The sequence below is a fragment of the Rhinolophus hipposideros genome (assembly GCF_964194185.1).
Source record: "Rhinolophus hipposideros genome assembly, chromosome: 6".
Classification (NCBI taxonomy): Eukaryota; Metazoa; Chordata; class Mammalia; order Chiroptera; family Rhinolophidae; genus Rhinolophus; species Rhinolophus hipposideros.
The window spans coordinates 76,579,537-76,602,771 of NC_138052.1; the positions used below are offsets into that span (position 1 = coordinate 76,579,537).

The following is a 23,235-nucleotide window of genomic DNA, read 5'->3' on the forward strand; positions in this document are numbered from 1 at the left end:
GCCAAAGCCTGGGGAAAGAAAGTAGTCCAAAGTTGGATGTACTGTATAAAATTGTCATTTAAAGATGCCATACTTGTATATCTTTAACACAGGTTAACAAGGTTGAGAATAATCCCTATGAGGGTTAAGTTAAAATCCATTAAAAAAAAGAAAAAGAACTCTGCTTTTATGGAGCCCTGAGAAGCGACAGGGATGGGGGTATTTTCAGAATAAGTTGTGTTTCCACTCCTAAGACTTAATGGAATACATGTATTCAGGGAGACGCATGGAATTTAAACCTAATTCAACAGCAGTTTATTCTATTCTAAGAGTAAAGGCCGTTCAATCTAAGCTCCCTTCCACCTCAGCGTTAAAGGGAGCTAGAAAGCCAATTACACTCTCAGCAGGGCCTCTCCCCTACTGTAAGGGAGAATGTACTGCAAATTCTATGTGTGCTTTACAAGCCAGGAAAACTATAATTGCAGGTGGGAAGGGACATGGGTTCGCTGTGTTTCTGCCCACATTTCAGTCTGGTAAGCCCCTCCTTTCTATATCTGCAGAAATAGTGTGAACTCAATATATTTTGTTTAAGCACAAAAATATGTATTCTATGATTATAGAGAAAATATTTTTTTGTTAAAATGGAAACCGTATCTGTGCATAACCCACCCAAAGGCCACGTATTCTTTAAAGACACAGGTGCTGAAGATGCCTTCCTTTTTTGGGGAGCCAAAAACCCACCTTCTGAGGCCTTCCAAGTCTGAAGGTCTCTCAGCCCAGACCAAAGCAAGGTGGTGAGGCTCAAGGGCAACACCTGACTGCTCTAGCACAGCTCTAGGGAGCTCTCATTGCCTGGGGGTGAGGGGAGGGGTTGGGGGAGGGTTCTCCAGGTACAATTCCCCTGGGGCCACTGGGGAGGGCTGGTCTAGACCACCCTGGAGGCAGGAGGAAGCTTCCCCTACCAAGGTACTGCTCTGTGTGGTGACTGCAGAGCTGCTGCTACCCCAGGGTCCTGCAGCCTAGACATCCCTGCCGAATCTGAGGGGCAAAAGTGGGGTGGAGCAAACGTGACTTCTACGGTCATGAGTCTGGTGTGCACAGATACAGAGTCTTGGTGATGCTGAAGAAAGCTACAGGGAGCCATTTAGGAAAAGTCTACGCTTCATAGCAACACTAACACCAGAATCTGGACCACTAGGAAAGCTCATATCTCTTCAGCCCTAGTGTCAAGCAGATTCTAAGTGCTGTGCACACATTAACTCCTCAAGCCTCACAAAAACTGCTTGGGGAAGGTACTATTACTCCCCACTTCAGAGATGAAGTGCTTCGTGAAGAAAAGTGACTTGCCCAAGGTTACCTAGTGAGTCTGGCATGAGCTAGCATTTGAGTGTGGGCAGCCAGGCTCCAGGGCTCCAGTGCACAACCACTAGACCATCCAGCCCTCTGCGATGCCCAAGGTCAGGTATCATTACCTCTTTGGAGACCTTTGCTCCAGGCAGAAACTTCGTTCCACATTGGCCTCACACTGGCCTGCTGGTCTTCTGACAGCCATCTTAATTTTCTTTTCTATTTAATTTTCTACCTCAAAAAGCAGTGCCAGGGAGAGGGAATCTGGTAATACGTTTTAAATATGATTTATTAACTGACAGCTCAAGGAAATGGAGGGTGTCCTTGCTGCCACCTGACCTTTGTCTTTGGCCTTCCCAGTGTTTGCATTGCTACTTTGACCTTGCAAAGTGACCTGGAATAGCTTGCTTGTTTCCTTGTGTGTGTCCACTTTCAGAGCCCAGCTGTCAGCCTGTGTAAGCCTGTCAATTAGTATCTCAAGGGTTTGGGATGGGGTCTGCAGCCTTTGGAGGAGCACAATCTAACACTAACCTCCAAATTCCTCCTCGTAATTGAGCATTAATTAGTTTGACGGAACAAAAGCAGGCATTCTCTATTATAAAGCAGAGGTCAAAACCAGTGGCTGTGTTTTGTTTGGCCTGCAGTGCTTAAATATTGAGAAATTTCACATAAAAATACGGATTTCCGACTTCTATTAGAAAATGGGAAGGGATGACAACTCTGGGGACACTGAGTAACAGCTGTCCCCTTCAGAGGGGTCATTCTCTGGCTTCTTGTCACAACCGGAAGTCTCACCTTGGCCCTGCTTCGGGCACGGTGCCACTTGTCGGGCCTCCTCAGGAATCCGAGTCAACTAAACCCTGTTCTAAAGCCGTCCTGCCCTCCTTTAAATGCGAAAGGGGTTGGTGAGACTGCATCTCCCATTGTGCCTGGCATACCAGTACCTTTCCTACTGTCCCCGGCACCTGACACAGTGAGTGGTACATAACAGACGTGAGTAGCTTTCTTCTTCTATGATGGATAAATTAATGACTAGCTCTCAGGAAGAAAGTGAATTTGAGTGACAAGAAACCTGTCCAACAGCTACCGAAGTCCAGGCTTATTAATGTTTCAGCAGCTTTCTGAATGACTGGTGCTGCTCCCTATACTTTCTCTTGATTTGTTGTGCTATGAAGATCTTCCTTGCTGTCACAAATGATTTTGAATCTTGTTTAACATTCCAGGAGCAAATGTGTTGATGGTTTAATAGGATTTAGCCAGAAATTAAAATAAAAACACAAACAATAACATGAAGAGCTGCCCCACTCAGTCTTCTAAGTTTTCCTCAGAAAGATGGGGGTGCTACTGTTGAAAACCAGCAAGTCCCAAATGTAGTGGAATTGCAGGCCACTATTACATACAGCCAACAGTTCTCTAGCTAAGACACACGCGTGCTAATGCTGGACTGTGAGGATGCCATGCTTGCTGGTTCCATTTCTGGAGCATCATCAAGTGAATGAACTTGGTGAAAGTGCTAGAAAGCGCCTCAGCCCTCAACATCTGACCAGACAAAGCCTTCTTGGGCTTCCTCTGGCTGCCTGAGGACCACCTGAAAATGTGGTAGGAGGGCTGACGCGAGGCATCCTGGGTAAAATCCCAGGGGGCATCGCTAGATTGAGCAGAATCATGGATCACCTCTACTCCAAGTTCTTGGCATACAGGCAGAGCACAGGAGTCTGACTATAATCAGTAAGAAATGCTTGTCCTTTTCTGAGAAAATGAGCCCTCTCAACTTCAGGATCACCATGGCTCTGGGCACATAGTGTGTGCTTGATAAATATTTGCTGAATGAATAAATGAACAGGGAGAAAACACTCAGCCAGGGGTTTAGTGTTAGAGAATCGGGTTCATGTTTCAGGTGCACAAGTGGGAGGGAAAGATTATAAACTCTCCCCTCTTTGCAGCTTTAGGCTGGAGACTCTTTCATAGACTCTATAATAGACTTTCACTTCTGAGGAAAGTGAAGTGATCCCAACATACTCATTCTGTGAAGGTTTGTTGAGATTATTTACAAAGTAATCCTGAAGCATGCAGACAGAATGTTCTTCAGAAATGTCCAAGTCAGTAATCAAAATTTTCTCCTGCTTTTCTCCATGACAGAAACACTGTGGATTAGGTTATTGAGGGCTTTGAGGCTACCAAGACCCGGAAGTCCTCTTCCCATCCCTCTGCCTGGCTCACATCCATAGGTCCTCACATCTCAGTGTAGAAGTACAGTTTCTAGGAAGCCTTCCCTGACAGCTGAATTACTGGGGGTTCTGCTTACTATTGCTGCAAAACAAATTACTCCAAAACCTAGCGGTGTAAGATAATCATTTTATTATACTTAGATTCTGTAGGTCAGAAGTTCAGGCAGCACACAGTAGAGATGGCTCGTCTCTGCTGCATGATATGTAGCCTCACCTGCAGCCTCCTAGAAAGCTAGGGGTGGGAACCATTTGGGGGTATCTTCACTCACCTGTCAGGTGGTTGTTAATGACTGTCAGCTAAGGACTCAGCGAGACTGTCAGGCCTTTCCATGGGGTCTCTCTTTGTGGGCTAGTTGGGGTTCCCTCCCAACATGGTGGCTGGTCAACAAGTGTGAGCGTGCCCGTAGAGCACCAGGGTGAAGATGTATCATCTTTTATGACCCAGCTTAGTAAGTCACATAACATCACTTCCGTGGCCACAGGCCCACCCAAATTCAGGGAAAGGGAACATAGACGCCACCTCTCAATGGGAAGAATGTCAAGGTCATAGTGTAAGAGGGGCAGGTGGGATGAAAGATACTGTTGTGGTCACCTTTGCAAAATATAATCTGCCACACTTGGTTAGATGTTTCGCAAGTACCCTGGGTTCCGCTTCACTGACATAAAAAATGCTTGTCTGCCTCTCTCATTAGACTGTGAGCTCTGGGAGGGAAGGGACTGTGACTTGTTTAGCTTTGTGCCCTCTGTTTCCAGCACATTGCCTGGCACACAGGGGGCATTCGACACATTTGTTGAGTTGAACTGAATAAAAAGGAAGAAGCAGAAGGGCTCCTGGGGCCCCCTTTCATGCTGGCTGTTGGTGGCATAAGGGAAGTTTGACCAGGGCAATAGAGGACAGGTGAAGAAAAGTACATACATGCCTTTCTGGGGCCAAGGCTACTCCCTGTGAGTGTATCATGCAAGAGGGGAGCATTTGCTTCTCTAGGCCTCTTAGGCTGTACACAGCAAATACCTACAAGAATCATGACCAATTTCCTATTTCTCTCTTCTTGAGCTTTTTGACTATTTTTTCCCCTTTATGTCTCTGTGCTATAAGCATGGCAAGTATGAGATTACCCAAGAGGCTGCCTGTTTTTTATACTCATACACTCTCTCGTGTAGTACAGTAAACAGAACACTGGATAAGGACTCAGAAAACCTTGGCTTCAGTCATAGCTCCATCACTCAGTAGATGCCGTGTAGCTTTGGCAAGCCAGCTAATTTTTGTAAGGCACGTTTTTCTTGCCTATGAAAGGGGGTATTGCAAAGGCAGACCTACCTATCTAAAAAGTTGTTGTGGGAATGCTTTTTAAAGGGTAAAGCAAAATACAAATACAAAATGCTATTATTACAGGATACGGTGGTTTTACAATTTTCTTCCCATAAATGTGGGCCTGACTTAGCGATTGATTTCAAATGAATAGAATGTGACAGAAGTGAGGCTATCTGACTTCCAAGGCAAGGTCCTAAGAAGGCCAGCTTCGCCTGGCTTCCATTCCCCAGATCACTCACACGCCAGCCACCATGTTGTGAGGACACTTAAGGAGCCTGTGGGGAGGCCCACGTGGGGAGACCAGCGTGGGGAGACTCGCATGGGGAGGAGTGGCCTCCCACCAATGACCAGCACCAGCCAAACTGCCAGCTATGGGAGAAGCCCACCTTGGCAGTCGGAGGCTTCTTCAGAGGACTACATTGCTGACCAGCCTCTGGACTGTGGCTCCTCACACTCCACAGCCAAACAGCCCAATTAAACAGACCCCGAATTCCTGACCCACGGAAACTGTGGGAGACAATGAAGGTTGACTTGGGTTTTAAGTTACTAAGTTTTGGGATGATTTGGTATACAGTAATAGGTAACAACCGTGTTTACCCGAAGATAAGACTGGGTCTTATATTAATTTTTGCTCCAAAAGACACATTAGGGCTTATGTTCAGGGGATGTCATCATGAAAAATCAGGCTCGGGCTTATTTTCCGGTTAGGTCTTATTTTGGGGGAAACATGGTAATACTAACCAATCGATGGTGTGGCAGGCAGTTCTGTTTCTCTGACCCTGTGATAGGTTAGTTTTGACCCAAATCCTTTCTTCCCTGCTGCTAGTGACTAATCACGTTTCTGTGTGATGTGCAGGGTGTGGGGCCAGGAAGTGGAGTGTCCAATTCCACCACCGGTTGGATCTGGAGGGTTAGATACCAAAGTAGAAGAGGGGGCCAGGAAACGGGACCCCCAGGAAAGTGACTTCAGCACTCACCTAGTACGATGCTGTTTATACTTGAGGGGCTCAGGTTTGGCTTCTGGAGTCCTTATCTCAGCTGAGCTCTTTCTTACCTGGCAGAAAAGGTTCTCTATCCAACACTCAACAACACACAGTTATCTTTCTGACCTAGTTTCCCCAAATGAGCCGTAACTCTGCCGTTAGCCAGCCACATTTTCTGCCACAGCTCCTGAATACAAAGTTTTCTCTGGGCAAAGACTGAACCAGCTGGTATAAAGAACAATCTGTATTACCACCTTGTTAATCACCTGCTTTAACTCACTCAACTAATTGGCCCCATCACCAAAATACCAAAAAAAAAAAAAAAAAACCAAACAAAAAAAAAACAAACCCCAGAAGTTGTGATCAGCAGGGCTCCCAAGACTAAAGGCCTCTGGGAGCAGTCAGAAGGCTGGGGCTCTAGCCCTGGCCCTCAGTAGTGGTTGTCACTCATTCCTCTCCTTCCGCCCATGATCTGAAATGCCCTGGGAGACTGAACAGGAGGCATGAATTGTTCAGCACCTCCTCACAATACACCTGCTTTCCTGAGAGAGAGTGGCTTTCCATTTGCTCTGCTGCCAACCTGCCAATCCTTCAAAGAATAACATTCAATCCCTTCCCTTCCCCCCTGAAAGATTGCCAAGGGAAACACACACACACTTGCACTTTTTAAAGATTCACTTATTTCAAAGGCATAGTTTTTTCCACAGATATCTCACTGTCCTCTTTCCTAACTCCTTCATTGGTTGGAACAACCCTGGCGTAGTTAACGGAGGTTTTAGTAATGTTTTAATGGAGGACTCACTGCTGTCTCGCCCCAGGTTATGCTAAGGGGTGTTTGAAGGCAGTGCCAGCAGCAGCGGACACAGAACAACACAGGCAGGCTGTCATGCTTTGTTTTTCTGCTTGTTAAATCCAAATGCTCCTAATTAGTTATCCTGCCTGCTAATGCCTGGGTAGACAATGGCGTGGGGATCAGGGGTGCTGAGAGGCTATGAATACAAGTTCCTGGGGCTCCTGAGGCTTGGGGACTGATGAGCTGGTTATGGGGATGGAGCCATCGTGTTCCCGTGGACTGTGAATTCAAAGATGTCAGCCCCTGTGTGAAAAAGGTCATCACCTGTTACTTGTCCGGTGAAAGGGCCACTGCACTGGGTGCGCACTTAGGCTAGGCCTTTGTCTGCTGGCTCTGAATAGGGCCCACAGAGAATAACATTCTCTGAGTTTGTGTTTGCTTGGTGGGGCAGGACTATGAAAAATCACTTGCATAACTTCCTCGGAGAATTCAGTAAAGTATGTTGTTAAAAAGTAGCCTTGAAATGCTTGAAACATTGCCTTTTGGTGATCATACTCGCTAGTTAGAAAACACTAGACAATCATCAAGGTAGGACCACCATTTGCATGACTTCTTCAGAGGCCAATTTTGACAAATGTTTAGGTCACACAGATGACAATTCCTAAGCTCCATGGGTAAGGAGGACTGGTGAAAAAGGTAACTGAAAAGTTAGCTAGCTGTTCAGGAATGGTTAGTGTTCAGAAAGCCTGCAACATTGAACAACTCACTGTTATTCTGACATATAAAAAGCAGAAACTTTTATTCGGTTTTAGAATTCTGTGTGTTGTAATTTTACAGATCAGTATTTCTAATATTTTGTTTAAGGGCTAACAGTAAAGTAGTTAGTTTGGTTTTCTTTTAGTTTGGTTTAGTGAGCTTAGGATAGATAGTGTATTCATCCATCCATCACCATTATTTCATCAAAAGTACAAGCCCAGCTGCTTAGCGTAAGTGTTGATTGTGTTAGCGTAGAACAAACAGTGCAGACCGACCCAGGCAACTTGAGAAAGGTAGTGTGCGTTTGACTTACTCCTCTCTCTCTTCACGGCTCTTAAGTGCTGTGAGTCCTGTTCTCTGGCGTCTTTCCCTACTTCACATCTCTTTCGTAAGTATTCCAAATTCCAGACTTTTCCACCCTTTTTTTCATCATTCAAACTTATCAGTTGAAATCTCTCTCCCTTTGAATATCATGCTATGTTTTCAGCTTATTAATAATAAGACACATGAAGTTGTGCAAAAATAATAATTTGTTCTTTTCAAATAATATATTTCGTATTAACTAGAATCGAAATGGCCTTAACCTGAAGGTACAGCCTAGTTTGGAAATTTAAGGCCTAGGGAAGGTGAACAATGGGGAAATCGGTTTGTCAGATTGTCCCACAAGAAGAGTGTGTGTGTGTTGAGGAGTGAAGTGGTGGGCGGTGGAGGGAACGGGTGGGGAGGGGCTCCTCTAACCGGCTGCCTCACCCCTGGGATCATCCAGTATCCTTTCTCATGAATCACGTACAAACACGATCATTCAGTGCTTAACTTACATATGCCCCAAAGGTGAGTAACACCAGAAGAGTTAGTCATTAATATACATTTTAGGTTTTTGTCACAAGAGCACAGGTAGCCAAAATTTAGAAGTTAAATCTGACCTTTCCTTTCAGCAAGTAGAAGGAACTTTAGAAGAATTCTCCTATCACTTACACAGTCCGAGGAATGACATATTAAACCAGGGCTCTGATTGGCTCCTTACGACCAACTACAATCTCTTGAACATTAACTTACATATACTAATGTATTCTACTGGTAAAATGTGGAACTTTCTTATCAGCATTAAAACAGCCAGGGAGACGTGAGTAAGGAGATGGTTTGTCACATACTGCACAGGGAAAGGAGAGAGGGAATGCACTGAGAGTTATGGTACTCTTCCTGCTGTCCCTTTGGAGCGTCTCTTTTGATTGTATTTCCATCTTAAAGCTTTTCCATGGATTGTGATAATGCTGGATAGACTGAAAATAAAACACAAATTCTATTCTATTTTCCCTTCTCGAAGTATCAAACCAGGAAAAAGCTCTCAAAAAGAGTACCTCAGTTTCCCCATTTCAAACATGTACTGATACTTGTCCATTCGTTCACATGTTTAGTCATTGCCTGCCAATCCTTTATAAGCAACCACTCTATCAGTTCCAAAAAAATCCACTGTGCATTCTCACCTTCTGAAAGAAAGCTTCTGTTTATTATATAAGATTTTATTTTCTGTTAGATTCACATTCAAAGAGCACAGATTTAATAGGTTTTTCCAGCAATATTTACTTTGCTGAACAGAAATTCATCTGAAATTCAAGACTTAAGAAATGCATAACTCAAGCTTCAAGGATTGGAAAGCCTCTGTCCCCACCATCTGCTGCCTTCCTTGGCCCCGCTACTAGGCCAGGAAGAGTACTTGGCTCTTATCTTACATGTTACAATGTTGACACTGATTACAGTCGGGCAATGACTTTGTGGTTCGACTACTAGCTTCATGACGTGCTAGTCAGACCCAGTGAGCACCTTAATCACTGGTGAAACAGACAATTCGGGACTCGGTGCCAGCATAGGCTACAACGTTTGCCAATAACTGGCCTGAACTGGCCAGTGGGCAGGTGACCACAGCTCCGAGAACTAGAGGGCACTCCCTTGGCTAAGCAATGTCAGTCTGCACTATTTATTCCTCACGGTTGTCCAAGTGTATCATCGTAAGGGAGTATGTGTGCAAAGAGGCCGGCAAAATCAAGTAATGAGAAGAGGGGAAAAACCTGTCTTGAATGTAACATCAAAAGCATTGAGGTATTTTGAAATCTTCAGCCAAAGTTTTGAATTGAATCTATCTGCTAAAACTTTAGGGATTGTGACTTATAAAAATGAAAACAGAGAGGTAAAGAAGGTTGCAAATATTTTGGTATCAGAATTTTTTCAGCATCTTTATTTTAGGTATTAGTGTTTTGTGTACTATATTATTTAAAAATTATGTATACTTAAATTATAAATCTACCTTTACAATGTCTGTTAAACTATTACCTTTTTCTTTTTGGTCAGGTAGTAGATCAGTCTTAGATATCTACATTTTGTTTTTTAAATAAAAGCTAATGGGGAAAAAATCAAATTCACTCAAGAGAAATTTGTAGAAAGGAATCTATGCCTTTAAGGATATTTATTATCATTACTGAGATCTATAACTCTTCATGTTACTTGCTTTTGTTTTCCCTGCAAAATTATAAACTGACATGCATTTTTCTAGTTATTATTTTGTTTTGAAAGATCTGCTTTTATAGAGAATTTTATTTTAGGAGTGAGAAAAGGAATGAAACGGGAAAATAACTTACTCTACGACTCCTGAAGCTAACATAAAACAGGATGACAAAGCAGCCAGACAGAGGCCAAAATGGCACAGGACACCATGGGGCTGGCTGTTGGGTCGGTTAGGTTGGGTTGCCTGCTCCCAGCGACATGCTCAGTCACAAAGCAATAGTATTTTCTTTGCTTCTGTGTTCCCTTTCCTTACATATTCATTTGCAAAAACCATTCCGATCCAGAAAACATGCCTGAAATTTACTCAAAAACCAAGGGATGATGGCACAAAGGTGCCCTTCAGGACTGACAGCCTAGGTACAGCCTCGGTACAGACAGATCAAAAACTAAATCCAGTTTCACCCACTTCAGGCAGAAAAGGTAATTGAATTAAACTTCCTCTACATATGATAAGTTTGGGGACCTTAAAGCCAGGCACAAAGAACCAGTTAGCGTAAATGGATGCAGGGAACTCGAGCTGCCCCACCCACAGGGAGTTTCCTGAGCTGCTGCTTTGCCTCTGTCCCTTTCTTACTGAGGCTGAAAAATGATTAAGCTGCTTATGGCGCTCTGGGGGCTCATGATCTAGCCCACCAAGATTTAAGTAAGCTGCTTGGCATGTGTGGTTTGATTATTACAAGGGAGAGAACAGAAAATGAAAGGGAGAAAAAAAAAAGGACACCAGGGTATAAGAAAGCTTTAAAAAGCAGGTTTTATTATGGCGAATGGACACACTACTTTGGCACTCTAAAATGAATATGGAATTACTCGGATTCTTTCTCTTCATGCGGTATCAAAACTCACTTCTGAAAAGTTTCCTCAAAGAGGACTCACTTTGGAGCCCACCCATTCTGTTTTAAACCACCTGCGAGAAATACCTTTGGTACCTTTAAACATCTCAGTGATAGAGTCTGCGTCCTCAGACACTATGGTCAGGTAGAGTCCTAGAAAATACATAAATGCATAATGGGTATTTTCATCGGTGCTTCTTCCCCTTGAACACCACCGGGCAATTTCCACCCGAGCCAGCAGATCGCTGCTGCTGGGTTATGTGGTAATGGGCAGGCAGGACTGATGGAGTGGAGGGAGCTGACATGCAGGGAGAGGTTTAAACCTGATGCATGAGTGCAAATAAAAACCTTAGTCTTCTCTCAGACCTCTTCCACTAAATGCTCTAAAACTATGCTTACTATTTAAAACAAATTTCCTACCTTTCGGGACAAAGAACACAAAAGTCTTCAGTTTAAATGACTTTTTAAGATTGTTTTTTTAAAGTCTTGAAAAATGACTGAAGGATTTGAACACAGTTTTTAAGTTGAACCTCATTTCTTCTGAGCAAAACAACCAAAGAGGAAAACAACAAACAAAAGAATAGAATCACAGCAGTTTGAGATGTTCTGAAAATTGTCACAATTATTTTTTTTAAATTGACTCTTGAAAGAATCAATAGATAATGCTTTCATTTAGTGTCTGAAAGCTTCTTAGGGAATGAGTTGTTGATTTAAATGATTAACCAAAGCTTAACATATTCAAAACTTCGGGTTGAACAAAATATTGCTTTTCTTCCTGGCTGCTATCCTGTCAATCATTAAAAAGACATATACTCATTAAAATATAAAAGCATGCTTTTGATTCTTATGTATTCTGTTATGTTTTATTAAAATTTAAAGTCATCCAACTGTTTGGCTTGAGCACAAAGAGCTTAATATATTCACTGCCTTTTATATCTTTTTATCTCGTACAATTTTTTTTACTGAAATATAATTCACATACCATAAAATTCACTCTTTTAAAGTATAAAATTCAGTGGTTTTAGTATATTCACAAAGTTGTGCAACCACCACCACTGTCTAATTCCAGAACATTTTCATCAGCCCCAAAGGAAACCCTGGACAGTCACTCCTCATTCCCCTGCTCTCCCCAGGCCCTGGCAAACACTCATCTATGTTTTCTATCTCTATGGATTTGCCTGTTTGGGACATTTCATTAAATGGATGAATCATATATATTCTTCTGTCTTTATGTTTTAGCATTATGTTTTCAAGCTGCATTCATGTTGTAGCATGCATCCGTACTTCACTCCTTTTTATGGCCAAATAGTATTCCACTGTGTGGCTACAACATTCTGTTTATTCATCAGCTGATGAAATTTGGGTTGTTTCCACTCTTTGGCTATTACGAATATTCAGGGACAGGTTTTAAAGTAGACATATGTTTTCAATTCTTTGGTATATATCTCGGAGTGAAATTGCTGGGTCATATAGTAACTGTTTAATTCTTTGAGGGACTGCCAAGCTGCTTTCCAAAGTGGCTGTACCCCTTTACATTCCCACCATCAATGTATGAGCTCCAGTTTCTCTACAGCCTTGCCAACGTTTGTTACTGTCCTGGAATATCTTTTCATACTGTTTCTTTTTCCCCATTCTGAATAGAAATCAATTGACTATGAGGACTTGTAAAGAAAACTACCCTAATGATGGCAGAATTTGGTGCCACGACAATAACCAACAAATATACTTCCCCAGCGAGAAAACAGAAATGAAATGGCCCCTCTGAGTGCTTACCTGCTGTAAATCAGCAAGGGAATACAGGTGGATCTGTTGAAAGAGGTATTCTCTAGGGAAAATTCTGGAAACAAGGACAGAAACACAAATGAATTGTGGTGCTGCCACAAAACACACTTTTTCTGATAAATTTCAAAGTCTTATTATTCAAGATCTCTTTCCTCTGCCTTCTCCCCTTTTCAACTATATTCCTTTCCATATCCTGTGAGAAACCTGTAATGATACCTTTTTCCAGATCTTCTTCTTAACATGGATACCAAGATGGAAGTAAAAGTTTGATCTTGGATTTCTAATGTAATCTGAGGTGCTTCAGGTACCATGTAGTGGTCCAGGCCCGAGGGCCAGAGCCTCAGGTTTCTAGTACCATCTGTGTCCCTAACAAGCTGTGTCATCTCATGCAAGTCACAAAACCCATCTGGCTTCAGTTTCTTCACTATTGGATGAAGGTGACTGAATTCCATGTTTCTAAATATCTTTCCAGTTCTACTATTCTGTCTAAATTAATAGATTTTTGAGTTGAGAAAATCAATTGGAGTGGCAACCTGTGTCTTTCATCTAGAGGCTCCGATTCCATTACTAGGGATGGTAGCGCTGAATATCACATCAAAACTATCCTCTTACACGTATAGTGATGGTAAGCTTCAGAATCTAGGTACAAATTGGAATAATGGAACAAAATATTTCAAATTGCAACTCCCTGACAGAGTCCAGTATTTCTGGCTACTGTCAATTCATAGCATCTGGATAAATGACAGTGAATGAACTTAAAAATCAATAGATGATGGATAAGCAGGCAGGTACCAAAGTGTAGATGGTTAGAAAACACACACACCCAAACAAAAACAAAACTCATGATGTTAGCATTTTCTCTTTGTCTGACATGGTACTACGCAATTTTCTTGTGTTCAAAATGAAGGAAACCACCCATTTATCCAATTAACATCCACGGCTGTCCACTATGGGCTGAGCACTGCGCCAGCACTAGGAAGACAGTTATGATAAGACAGCCCTAGGATCTGAGTTCAGGAAGCACAAAGTCAAGTGAGAGGCTGATCATTACAATATAACTTGGTAACTGAAAAGAGGAGTTATGCACGAGATATTTATTTTGGGGATGGTCTAACACGATGGATCCCAACCCTGGCTGTCTATTAGAATCAAGTGGAGAGCTTTTAGAAAATCACAGGGCATAAGCATGAGTAGAACTCAGAAATCAGTGTTGAAAAACTGATTAAAACTCTCCTGGTAATTAGTGTGCAGCCAAAATTTGCAGCCACTGGCGTAATATCTAGCTCCCTGGGAAATTCATTCCTTAGTCTTTCAGTGAAGCATACATTACTTGACAAATCCTAGAGATTAAATCATTCATCCTCCCTTTACCCAGCTTCTCCTAATGTTAGCATCTTATACAACCATGGTACATTGATTAAAGCTAAGAAATGAACTATTATGTAAAATTATAGACTTTATTCAGATTTCACCAATTATTTCATTAATGTCCTCTTTCTGTTCAAGGATCCAATCCAGAACACAACATTGCATTTACAGATTTTTCAAAAATACAGTAGTCCCACCTGAAACTAATATAAAATAATATTGAATGTCAACTATAATTATAGTCACGGGATGTAAAGTACAGCATAGGGCATACAGTCAATGGTATTACGTGGTATTCCATAATGGTATTATGATAGCTATGTACAGTGTCAGGTGGGTAGTAGATTTGGTGGGGTTATCACTTGGTGAGGGGTGTAAATGTCTAATCATTATGTTGTTTTGTACACCTGAAACTAATAAAAAATACAGATGGGGGGAAAGACTAAACCAGCTTGAAAATAAAAATAAAAAACATACTTAGTTTCCTAGAAAAGAGATTCAAGTCAAATAAATAAATATAAAGTTCACTTAAAAAAAATAAGTAGTCCCGCTTTATCTGTAGTTTTGCTTCCTAGGGTTTAAATTACCTGTGGTTGGAAATATTACATGGAACAGTCTAGAAATAACTCATAAATCTTAAATTGCACACCGTTCTAAGTAGTGTGATGAAATCTTATGCCATCCTGCTCCATCCTGCCCAGGATCTGAATCACCCCCTTTTCCAGCGTATCCACACCATATTCGCTACCCATCCATTAGTCACTCAGTAGCCGTCTTGGTTATCAGATCGACAGTGGCGGTATTGCAGTGCTTGTGTTCAAGTAACCCTTATTTTATTATTACAATTGTTCTATTCTGTTATTGTTGTTAATCTCTCACTGTGCCTAATTTATAAATTAAACTTTATCATAGGTATGTATGTATGCCACAAAAACATAATGTACATAGGGTTTACAACTATCCAGGGTTTCAGACATCTACTTCGGTGTCTTGAAATGTGTCCCCCATGGATAAGGGGGGATGTGTGTGTGTGTGTGTGTGTGTCTGCATTTGCAAGAAGACTGGAGACCTAAACATATATGTAGAAAAGGAAACATAGGACACAGTCTTTCAGTGGGGCTACAAGGGTAGCAATGTACGATCATCTAATATGGAGACAGAGGATGTCTGAGTATGGTTGAATGGAAGGCATAATTGTTTCAAAGGTGATTGCTTTCATTTTACCTTATTTAAGGGATTTCATTATTAAGCAATGTGGCAGCAGGGCTGAAAAATGGAGACACAGTGAACTGAGTAAATAGGCTGGAAAATCAAGGTTAGCTTCTGTCTCTTCCATTGGTTTATACACACGTAGGTCAGCTAGAGAAAGAGTTAGAAGAAGGAAGGTGACTGAAATGAACTGTAGCAGGGATAAAAGCAGGGTAGCATATCTGTATGTTTTGCTACTTAAAAGTTCTTCCTGCTCTAAAATCCTAAAACTGCCATGACTGACAGTATACAGGATATAAGATTTATTTATAAATTTACAGACCAAATCTTCCCTTACTAGAGTACTGTAGCCAGTCAGTTATCTATTCAACAACACTTATCGAGTGTTGACAATAAGCCGGGTATTGTGCCGAGTGTTTGAGATGGTTATGTCGGTGAACACAGTCGATGAGCAACAAAAAGAATATCCAGTTTTAAAAAAGTTTTTTGATCACATATATGGTGATGGAAGGAGAACTGACTCTGGGTGGTGAACACACAATGGGATTTATAGATGATGTAATACAGAATTGTACACCTGAAATGATGTAATTTCATTAACAATTGTCACCCCAATAAATAAATTTAAAAAAAGAAAAAAAAAGTTTTTTGAGGTATAATCGACTATACCTTTACATTAATTTCAGGTGTACAACATGATTCCATATTTGTATACATTGTGAAATAATCACTACAATAAGTCTAGTTAACATCTATTACCTTACAGAGTTACAAATTTTTTTTCTTGTGACAAGGACTTTTATGATTTCTCTTAGCAACTTTCAAATATGCAATATAGCATTATTAACTATAGTCACCAGGCTGTACATTATATGCCCATGACTCATTTATTTTATAACTGGAAGTTTATACCTTTTGAGCTCCTTCTCCATTCCCCACCCCACTGCAACCACCAATCTCTTCTCTGTATCTGTAAGTTTGGTTTCTTTTGTTTTTGGTTTTGATTTCAGATTCCACATATAAGTGAGATCATATGGTATCTGTCTTTCTCAGTCTGACTTATTTCACTTACCATAATGCCCTCAAGTTCTAGCCATGTTGTCACACTGGCAAGATTTTATTTTTATGGCCTAGTAATATTCCATTGTATATATACACCACATTTTCTTTATCCATCCATCCACTGATAGACACTTAGGTTGTTTCCATAACTTGGCTACTGTAAATAATGCTTCAATGAACATAGGGGTGTATATATCTTTGTGAGTTAGTGGTTTTCTTTTCTTCAGACAAATACCTAGAAGTGGAATTGCTGGATCATATGGTAGTTATATTTTTAACTTTTTGAGGAACCTCCAAACTGTTTTCCACAGTGGCTGCATCAGTTTACATTCTCACCAACAGCGCACAAGGGTTCCCTTTTCTCCACATCCTCACCAACACTTAGTATTTGTTGTCTTTTTTATAACACTTCGAACCTGTTAAAGTGGCTATCTCACTGTGGATTTTGGTTTGCATTTCCCTGATGATTAATTACATTGAGCATCTTTTTATGTACCGGTTGGCCATCTGTATGTGTTCTTTGGAACAATGTGTACCGTGTTTCTCCAAAAATAGAGACCTAGCCAGATAATCAGCTCTAATGCATCTTTTGGAGCAAAAATTAATATAAGACCCAGTCTTATTTTACTGTAATATAGGACCGGGTATAATATAATATAATATAATATAACATAACATAACATAACATAACATAATATAATATAATATAATATAATATAATATAATATAATAATTTGTAATGTAATTAATTGTAATGTAATGTAATTAATATGTAATGTAATGTAATGTAATATAAAACCTGGTCTTATAATAATGTAAGACCGGCTAGGCATCTATCCAGAGAAATCCAAAACTCCAATTCAAAAATCTGTATGCACTCCTATGTTTATTGCAGCACTTTACACAATAGCCAAGATATGGAAACAACCGAAATGCCCATTGGTAGATGACTGGATTAAGAAGCTGTGGTACATTTATACAATGGAGTATTACGCAGCCATAAAGAAGAAAGAAATCTTATCATTTGCAGCAACATGGATGGATCTAGAGAACATTATGTTAAGTGAAATAAGTCAGAAAGAGAAAGACAAGTACCATATGATCTCACTTATATATGGAATCTAAAGAAAAGACTATGTGAATGAACTAATCAGAAACAGTTTTAGGGACACAAAGAAAAAACCTAGAGTTGTTAGATGGGTGTGGGGCGGGGAGGTTGGGGATAAGGGGAAAGGTGAAGGGATTTGGAAGGAGCTGGTAACCACAAGATGGCCTCAGGGTTTTTTTGAAAATTAATTTGGGGAAGGTATTCAATAATGTTGTAAAGATTTTGTTGGGTATCCGATGGACACGCGTCCTATTTGGGAGACCACCTCAGGGATACTGTGGACACCTGATCATGGCATTGTACACCAGAAGCTAAACATTAATGAATGCCAACTATAATTTTATATATATAATGTGATGGTTCAGTGTGAGGTCGGAGGGATACTGGATGGGGGGAGGGAGGTTCACAGTGTGAGGGATATAAATGATGAACGTCTAAGTATTACTTTGTCTTGTACACCTGAAACTAATAAAAAAAAAATAACAAAAAAACCCTCAAAAAAAAAATAATGTAAGACCGGGTCTTATATTAATTTTTGCTCCAAAAGACACATTAGAGCTGATTGTCCAGCTAGGTGTTATTTTCGCGGAAACACAGTATTTAGATCTTATGCCCCCCTTTTTTAAATTAAAGTTTATTGGGGTGACAATTGTTAGTAAAGTTACGCAGATTACATGTATACAATTCTGTATTACATCATGTATAAATCACATTGTGTGTTCACCACCCAGAGTCAGTTCTCCTTCCATCACTATATTTGATCCCCTTTACCTTCATTTACTATCCCCCAACCCCCTTACCCTCTGGTGACCACTAAACTATTGTCTGTGTCTATGAGTTTTTGTTTGTCTTGTTCTTTTGTGGTTTTCGGTTTATATACCACATATCAGTGAAATCATATGGTTCTCTACTTTTTCCGTCTGACTTATTTCGCTTAGCATTATAATCTCAAGATCCATCCATGTTGTCACAAATGCTCCTATATCATTTTTCCTTAACGCCGAATAGTATTCCATTGTGTATATGTACCACAACTTCTTTATCCATTCATCTATCGAAGGACATTTTGGTTGTTTCCATGTCTTGGCCACCATAAACAAAGCTGCAATGAACATTGGAGCACATGTGTCTTTAAGGACAAGTGTTTTCAGATTTTTTGGGTGGATACCCAGGAGAGGGATTGCTGGGTCATATGGTAATTCTATTCATAATTTTTTGAGGAACCTCCACACTGCCTTCCATAATGGCTGCACCAGTCTGCATTCCCACCAACAGTGTATGAGGGTTCCTTTTTCTCCACAGCCTCTCCAACACTTGTTACTATTTGTCCTGTTGATGATAGCCATTCTGACTGGGGTGAGGTGATATCTCATTGTGGTTTTTATTTGCATTTCTCTGATGATTAATGATGTTGAGCATTTTTTCATATGTCTATTTGTCATTTGTATGTCCTCTTTGGAGAAATGTCTCTTCATATCCTCTGCCCATTTTTCAATTGGGTTGTTTTTTTGTTGTTGAGTTGTATGAGTTCCTTGTATTTTTTGGATATTAACCCCTTATCAAAAGAACTGTTTGGAAAAATCTTCTCCCATTCAGTTGGTTGCCTCTTTATTTTGTCGATGGTTTCTTTTGCTGTGCAGAAGCTTTTAAGTTTGACATAGTCCCATTCATTTATTTTAGCTTTTACTTCCCTAGCCTTTGGAGTCAAATTCATAAAATGCTCTTTGAACCCAAGGTCCATAAATTTAGTACCAATGTTTTCTTCTATGTAGTTTATTGTTTCAGGTCTTATGCTTAAGTCTTTGATCCATTTTGAATTAATTTTGGTAAATGGTTACAGGTAGCAGTCCAGTTTCATTCTTTTGCATGTGGCTTTCCAATTCTGCCAGCACCATTTATTGAAGAGGCTGTCCTTTCTCCATTGTGTTTTTTGCTTCTTTGTCAAAAATTGTCCATATTTATGTGGTTTTATTTCTGGGTTTTCAATTCTACTCCATTGATCTATGTGTCTGTTTTTCTGCTAATACCATGCTGTTTTGATTATTGTTGCCCTGTAATATAAGCTAAAGTCAGAGAGTGTGATTCCTCCAGCATTGTTCTTTTTTCTTAGGATTGCTTTCGCTATTCAGGGTCTTTTGTGGTTCCATACAAATCAGATGATTTTTTGTTCTATTTCTTTAAAACATGCCATTGGAATTTTGATGGGGATTACATTAAATCTGTATATTGCTTTGGGTAATACGGCCATTTTAACTATGTTGATTCTTCCAATCCATGAGCATAGAATATCTTTCCATTTCATTGTGTCTTCTTCAATTTCTTTTAAAAATGCCTTATAATTTTCAGCATATAGGTCCTTCACATCCTTGGTTAAGTTTATTCCTAGGTATTTTATTCTTTTTGTTGCAACTGCAAAAGGAATTTTTTTTTTAATTTCTTTTTCTGAGATTTCATTGTTAGTATATAGGAATGCAATGGACTTTTGTACATTGATTTTGTAGCTGGCAACTTTACTGTATTCGTTTATTTTTATTTTAAGATTTTATTGAAGAAGGGGAACAGGACTTTATTGGGGAACAGTGTGCACGTCCAGGACTTTTCCAAGTCAAGTTGTTGTCCTTTCATTCTTAGTCATGGAGGGCACAGCGCAGCTCTAGGTCCAGTTGCCATTATTAGTTGGAAGGGACAAGCCCACCATCCCTTGCGGGAGTTGAGGAGTCGAACCGGCAACCTTATGGTTGAGAGCCAGTGCTCCAAACAAGTGAGCCATCTGGCCACCCTGGAGCTGACTGGCAGCTCATTGACTTCATTCTAGTTGCAGAGGGCAGAGCTCACTGGCCCATGTGGGTATCGAACTGGCAGCCCCGTTGCCCAGAGCTCGTGTTCTAACTAACTGAGCCACCCGTCCGCCCCGTTTATTGTTTCTAAGAGCTTTTTGGTGGAGTCTTTAGGGTTATCTATATATAGCATCATGTCATCTGCAAAGAGTGACAGTTTAACTTCTTCATTCCCAATTTGGATGCCTTTTATTTCTTTCTCTTGCCTGATAGCTCTGGCGAGGACTTCCAACACTATGTTGAAAAGCAGAGGTGATAGGGGACAATCTTGTCGTGTTCCTGAACGTAGAGCAAAGGGCTTCAGCTTTTCACCATTAATTATGAGATTAGCTGAGGGCTTGTCGTATATGGCCTTTATTATGTTGAGGTATTTTCCTTCTATACCAATTTTAGTAAGTGTTTTAATCATAAATGGATGTTGTATCTTATCAAATGCTTTTTCTGCATCAATTGATAGAATCATATGATTTTTGTCCTTTATTTTGTTTATGTGATGTATCACATTGATGGATTTGCGAATGTTGAACCATCCTTGTGCCCCGGGGATGAACCCCACTTGGTCGTGATGAATAATCTTTTCAATGCATTGTTGTATTCGATTTGCTAGAATTTTGTTTAGGATTTTAGCATCTGTATTCATCAGAGATATAGGTCTGTGGTTTTCTTTTTGTGTGTTGTCCTTACCAGGTTTTGGTATCAGGGTAATGTTGGCCTCATAAAATGAGTTAGGGAGTACTGACTCTTCTTCAATTTTTTGGAAGAGTTTGAGCAGGACTGGTATTAGATCCTTTTTGAAAGTTTGGTAGAATTCACTGGTGAAGCCATCTGGTCCAGGACTTTTGATTTTGGGAAGGTTTTTGATGACTGATTCAATTTCGTTACTGGTGATCGGCCTGTTTAGATTTTCCAGTTCTTCATGATTCAGCCTTGGAAGGCTATGTATTTCTAAGTACTTGTCCATTTCTTCTAAGTTATTAAATTTGGTGGCATATAGTCCTTCATAGTATTCTTGGATAATCCTTTGTATTTCTGTGGTGTCCGTGATAACTTCCCCTTTTTCATTTCTGATTTTGTTAATTAGTGTCTTCTCTCTTTTTATCTTAGTGAGTCTAGCCAAGGGTTTGTCAATTTTGTTAATCTTTTCAAAGAACCAGCTCTTTGTCACATTAATTTTTTCTATTGTCTTTTTGTTCTCTATTTCATTTAGTTCTGCTCTGATTTTTGTTATTTCCTTTCTTCTGCTGACCTTGGGTTTTGCTTGTTCTTGTTTTTCTAGTTCTTTAAGGTGTAACATGAGGTTATTTATTTGGGATTTTTCTTGTTTCTTGAGATAGGCCTGTAATGATATAAATTTCCCTCTTAAAACTGCTTTCGCGGCATCCCAAAAATTTTGGTAGGATGTATTTTCATTGTCATTTGTTTCTATGTATCTTTTGAGCTCTCCTCTAATTTCTTCTTTGACCCAGTTATTCTTTAAAAGTATGTTGTTTAATCTCCATCTATTTGTGTTTTTTCCTGCTTTCTTTTTGCAGTTGATATCCAATTTCAAAGTTTTGTGATCAGAGAATATGCTTGCTATGATTTCAATCTTCTTAAATTTGCTGAGGCTGATTTTGTGTCCCAATATATGGTCTATCCTTGAGAATGTTCCATGTACACTAGAAAAGAATGTATAGTCTGATGTTTTAAGATGAAGTGCTCTATATATGTCAATTATGTCCATTTCATCTAATGTGTCATTTAGGGCTGCTATTTCGTTACTTATCTTCTTTTTGGATGATCTATCCATAGCTGTCAATGATGTATTTAAGTCCCCTAGTATAATTGTGTTTTGGTCAATTTCTCCCTTTAGTTCTGCTAGTAGTTGCTTGGTATATTTCGGTGCTCCCTGATTGGGGGCATAAATATTGATGACTGTTATGTCTTCTTGTTGTATAGTCCCCTTTACCATTATGAAATGTCCATCTTTGTCTCTTGTTATCTTTTTCACCCTGAAGTCTGTTTCATCGGAAATCATTATGGCACCTGATTTTCTCTGGGTACCATTTGCTTGGAGTGTCCATTTCCACCCTTTCACTTTGAGTCTATGCTTGTCCTTGTAGCTGAGATGTGTCTCTTGTAGACAGCATATGGTTGGGTTTAGTTTTTTGATCCAATCTGCTACTCTGTGTCTCTTTATTGGTGAGTTCAGTCCATTTACATTTAGGGTGATTATTGATATGTGAGGATTTCCTGTCATTCTATCTTTAGTTTTCTGGTAAGGCTGTGTCTCCATTGTTTCTTTGCCTTTTTGTTGTTGTCTATTATTTCTGTGTGGTGGTATTCTATGATGTTTCCCTCTGTTTCTTCTTTTATTACAGTATATATTTCAGTTCTGGATGATTTTTTGAGTGGTTACCCTTAAGTTTATGTAAAAGAAAGTTTGATATTTAGAGTATTCCAGTTTCTTCAGTACGCTTACTTTCTCTATTCCCATATTCCAGTTCAGGCCTTTACGCCCCCCCCCCCCTTTTTATGTCTCGGTTGCCACAAGTTGTCCCTGTTGATGGGGTCTAATGGCCTCCTTTAGTATTTCTTGTAGTGCAGGGCGTGTATTAGAAAATTCCCTCAGCTTCTGGATGTCTGGAAAGGTCTTTATTCCTCCTTCATATCTAAAGGAGATCTTTGCTGGATATATTATTCTTGGCTCATAATTTCTCTCTTTCAATAGTTTGAATATTTGGTTCCATTCCCTGCTAGCTTGTAGAGTTTCTGCTGAAAAATATGATGATAATCTAATGGGCTTTCCTTTGTAAGTTACCGTCTTCTTTTCCCTGGCTGCCTTGAGGATTCTTTCTTTGTCATTGATTTTAGACAGCTTCAATACAATGTGCCTTGGTGAAGGCCTGTTGGGATTGAGGTAATTAGGTGTTCTATTTGCTTCTTAGATTTGAGGATCCAGTTCTTTCCACAAGTTTGGGAAGTTCTCATCGACGATTTGTTTGAATATATTCTCTGTTCCCTTCCCTCTTTCTTCTCCTTCTGGTATGCCCATTATTCTTATATTGCTCTTTCTGATGGAGTCAGAAAGTTCTTGTAGAGT

General features: G+C 40.1%; 1 protein-coding gene across 3 annotated transcripts in view; it reads right to left on the minus strand.

The window, feature by feature from the left end:
* PLEKHM3 (pleckstrin homology domain containing M3) overlaps positions 1-23,235 on the minus strand; it is a 170,820-nt gene that overhangs the window by 58,112 nt on the left and 89,473 nt on the right. For 2 of the 3 annotated variants that reach the window (XM_081051707.1, XM_081051706.1), the window contains exon 6: positions 12,561-12,624. In XM_081051707.1, coding sequence (XP_080907833.1) covers positions 12,561-12,624 — 64 coding nt within the window. Of the gene's footprint in view, positions 1-9,961; positions 10,941-12,560; positions 12,625-23,235 lie in introns of those variants that run through there. The other variant, XM_081051708.1, reaches the window with a different exon arrangement.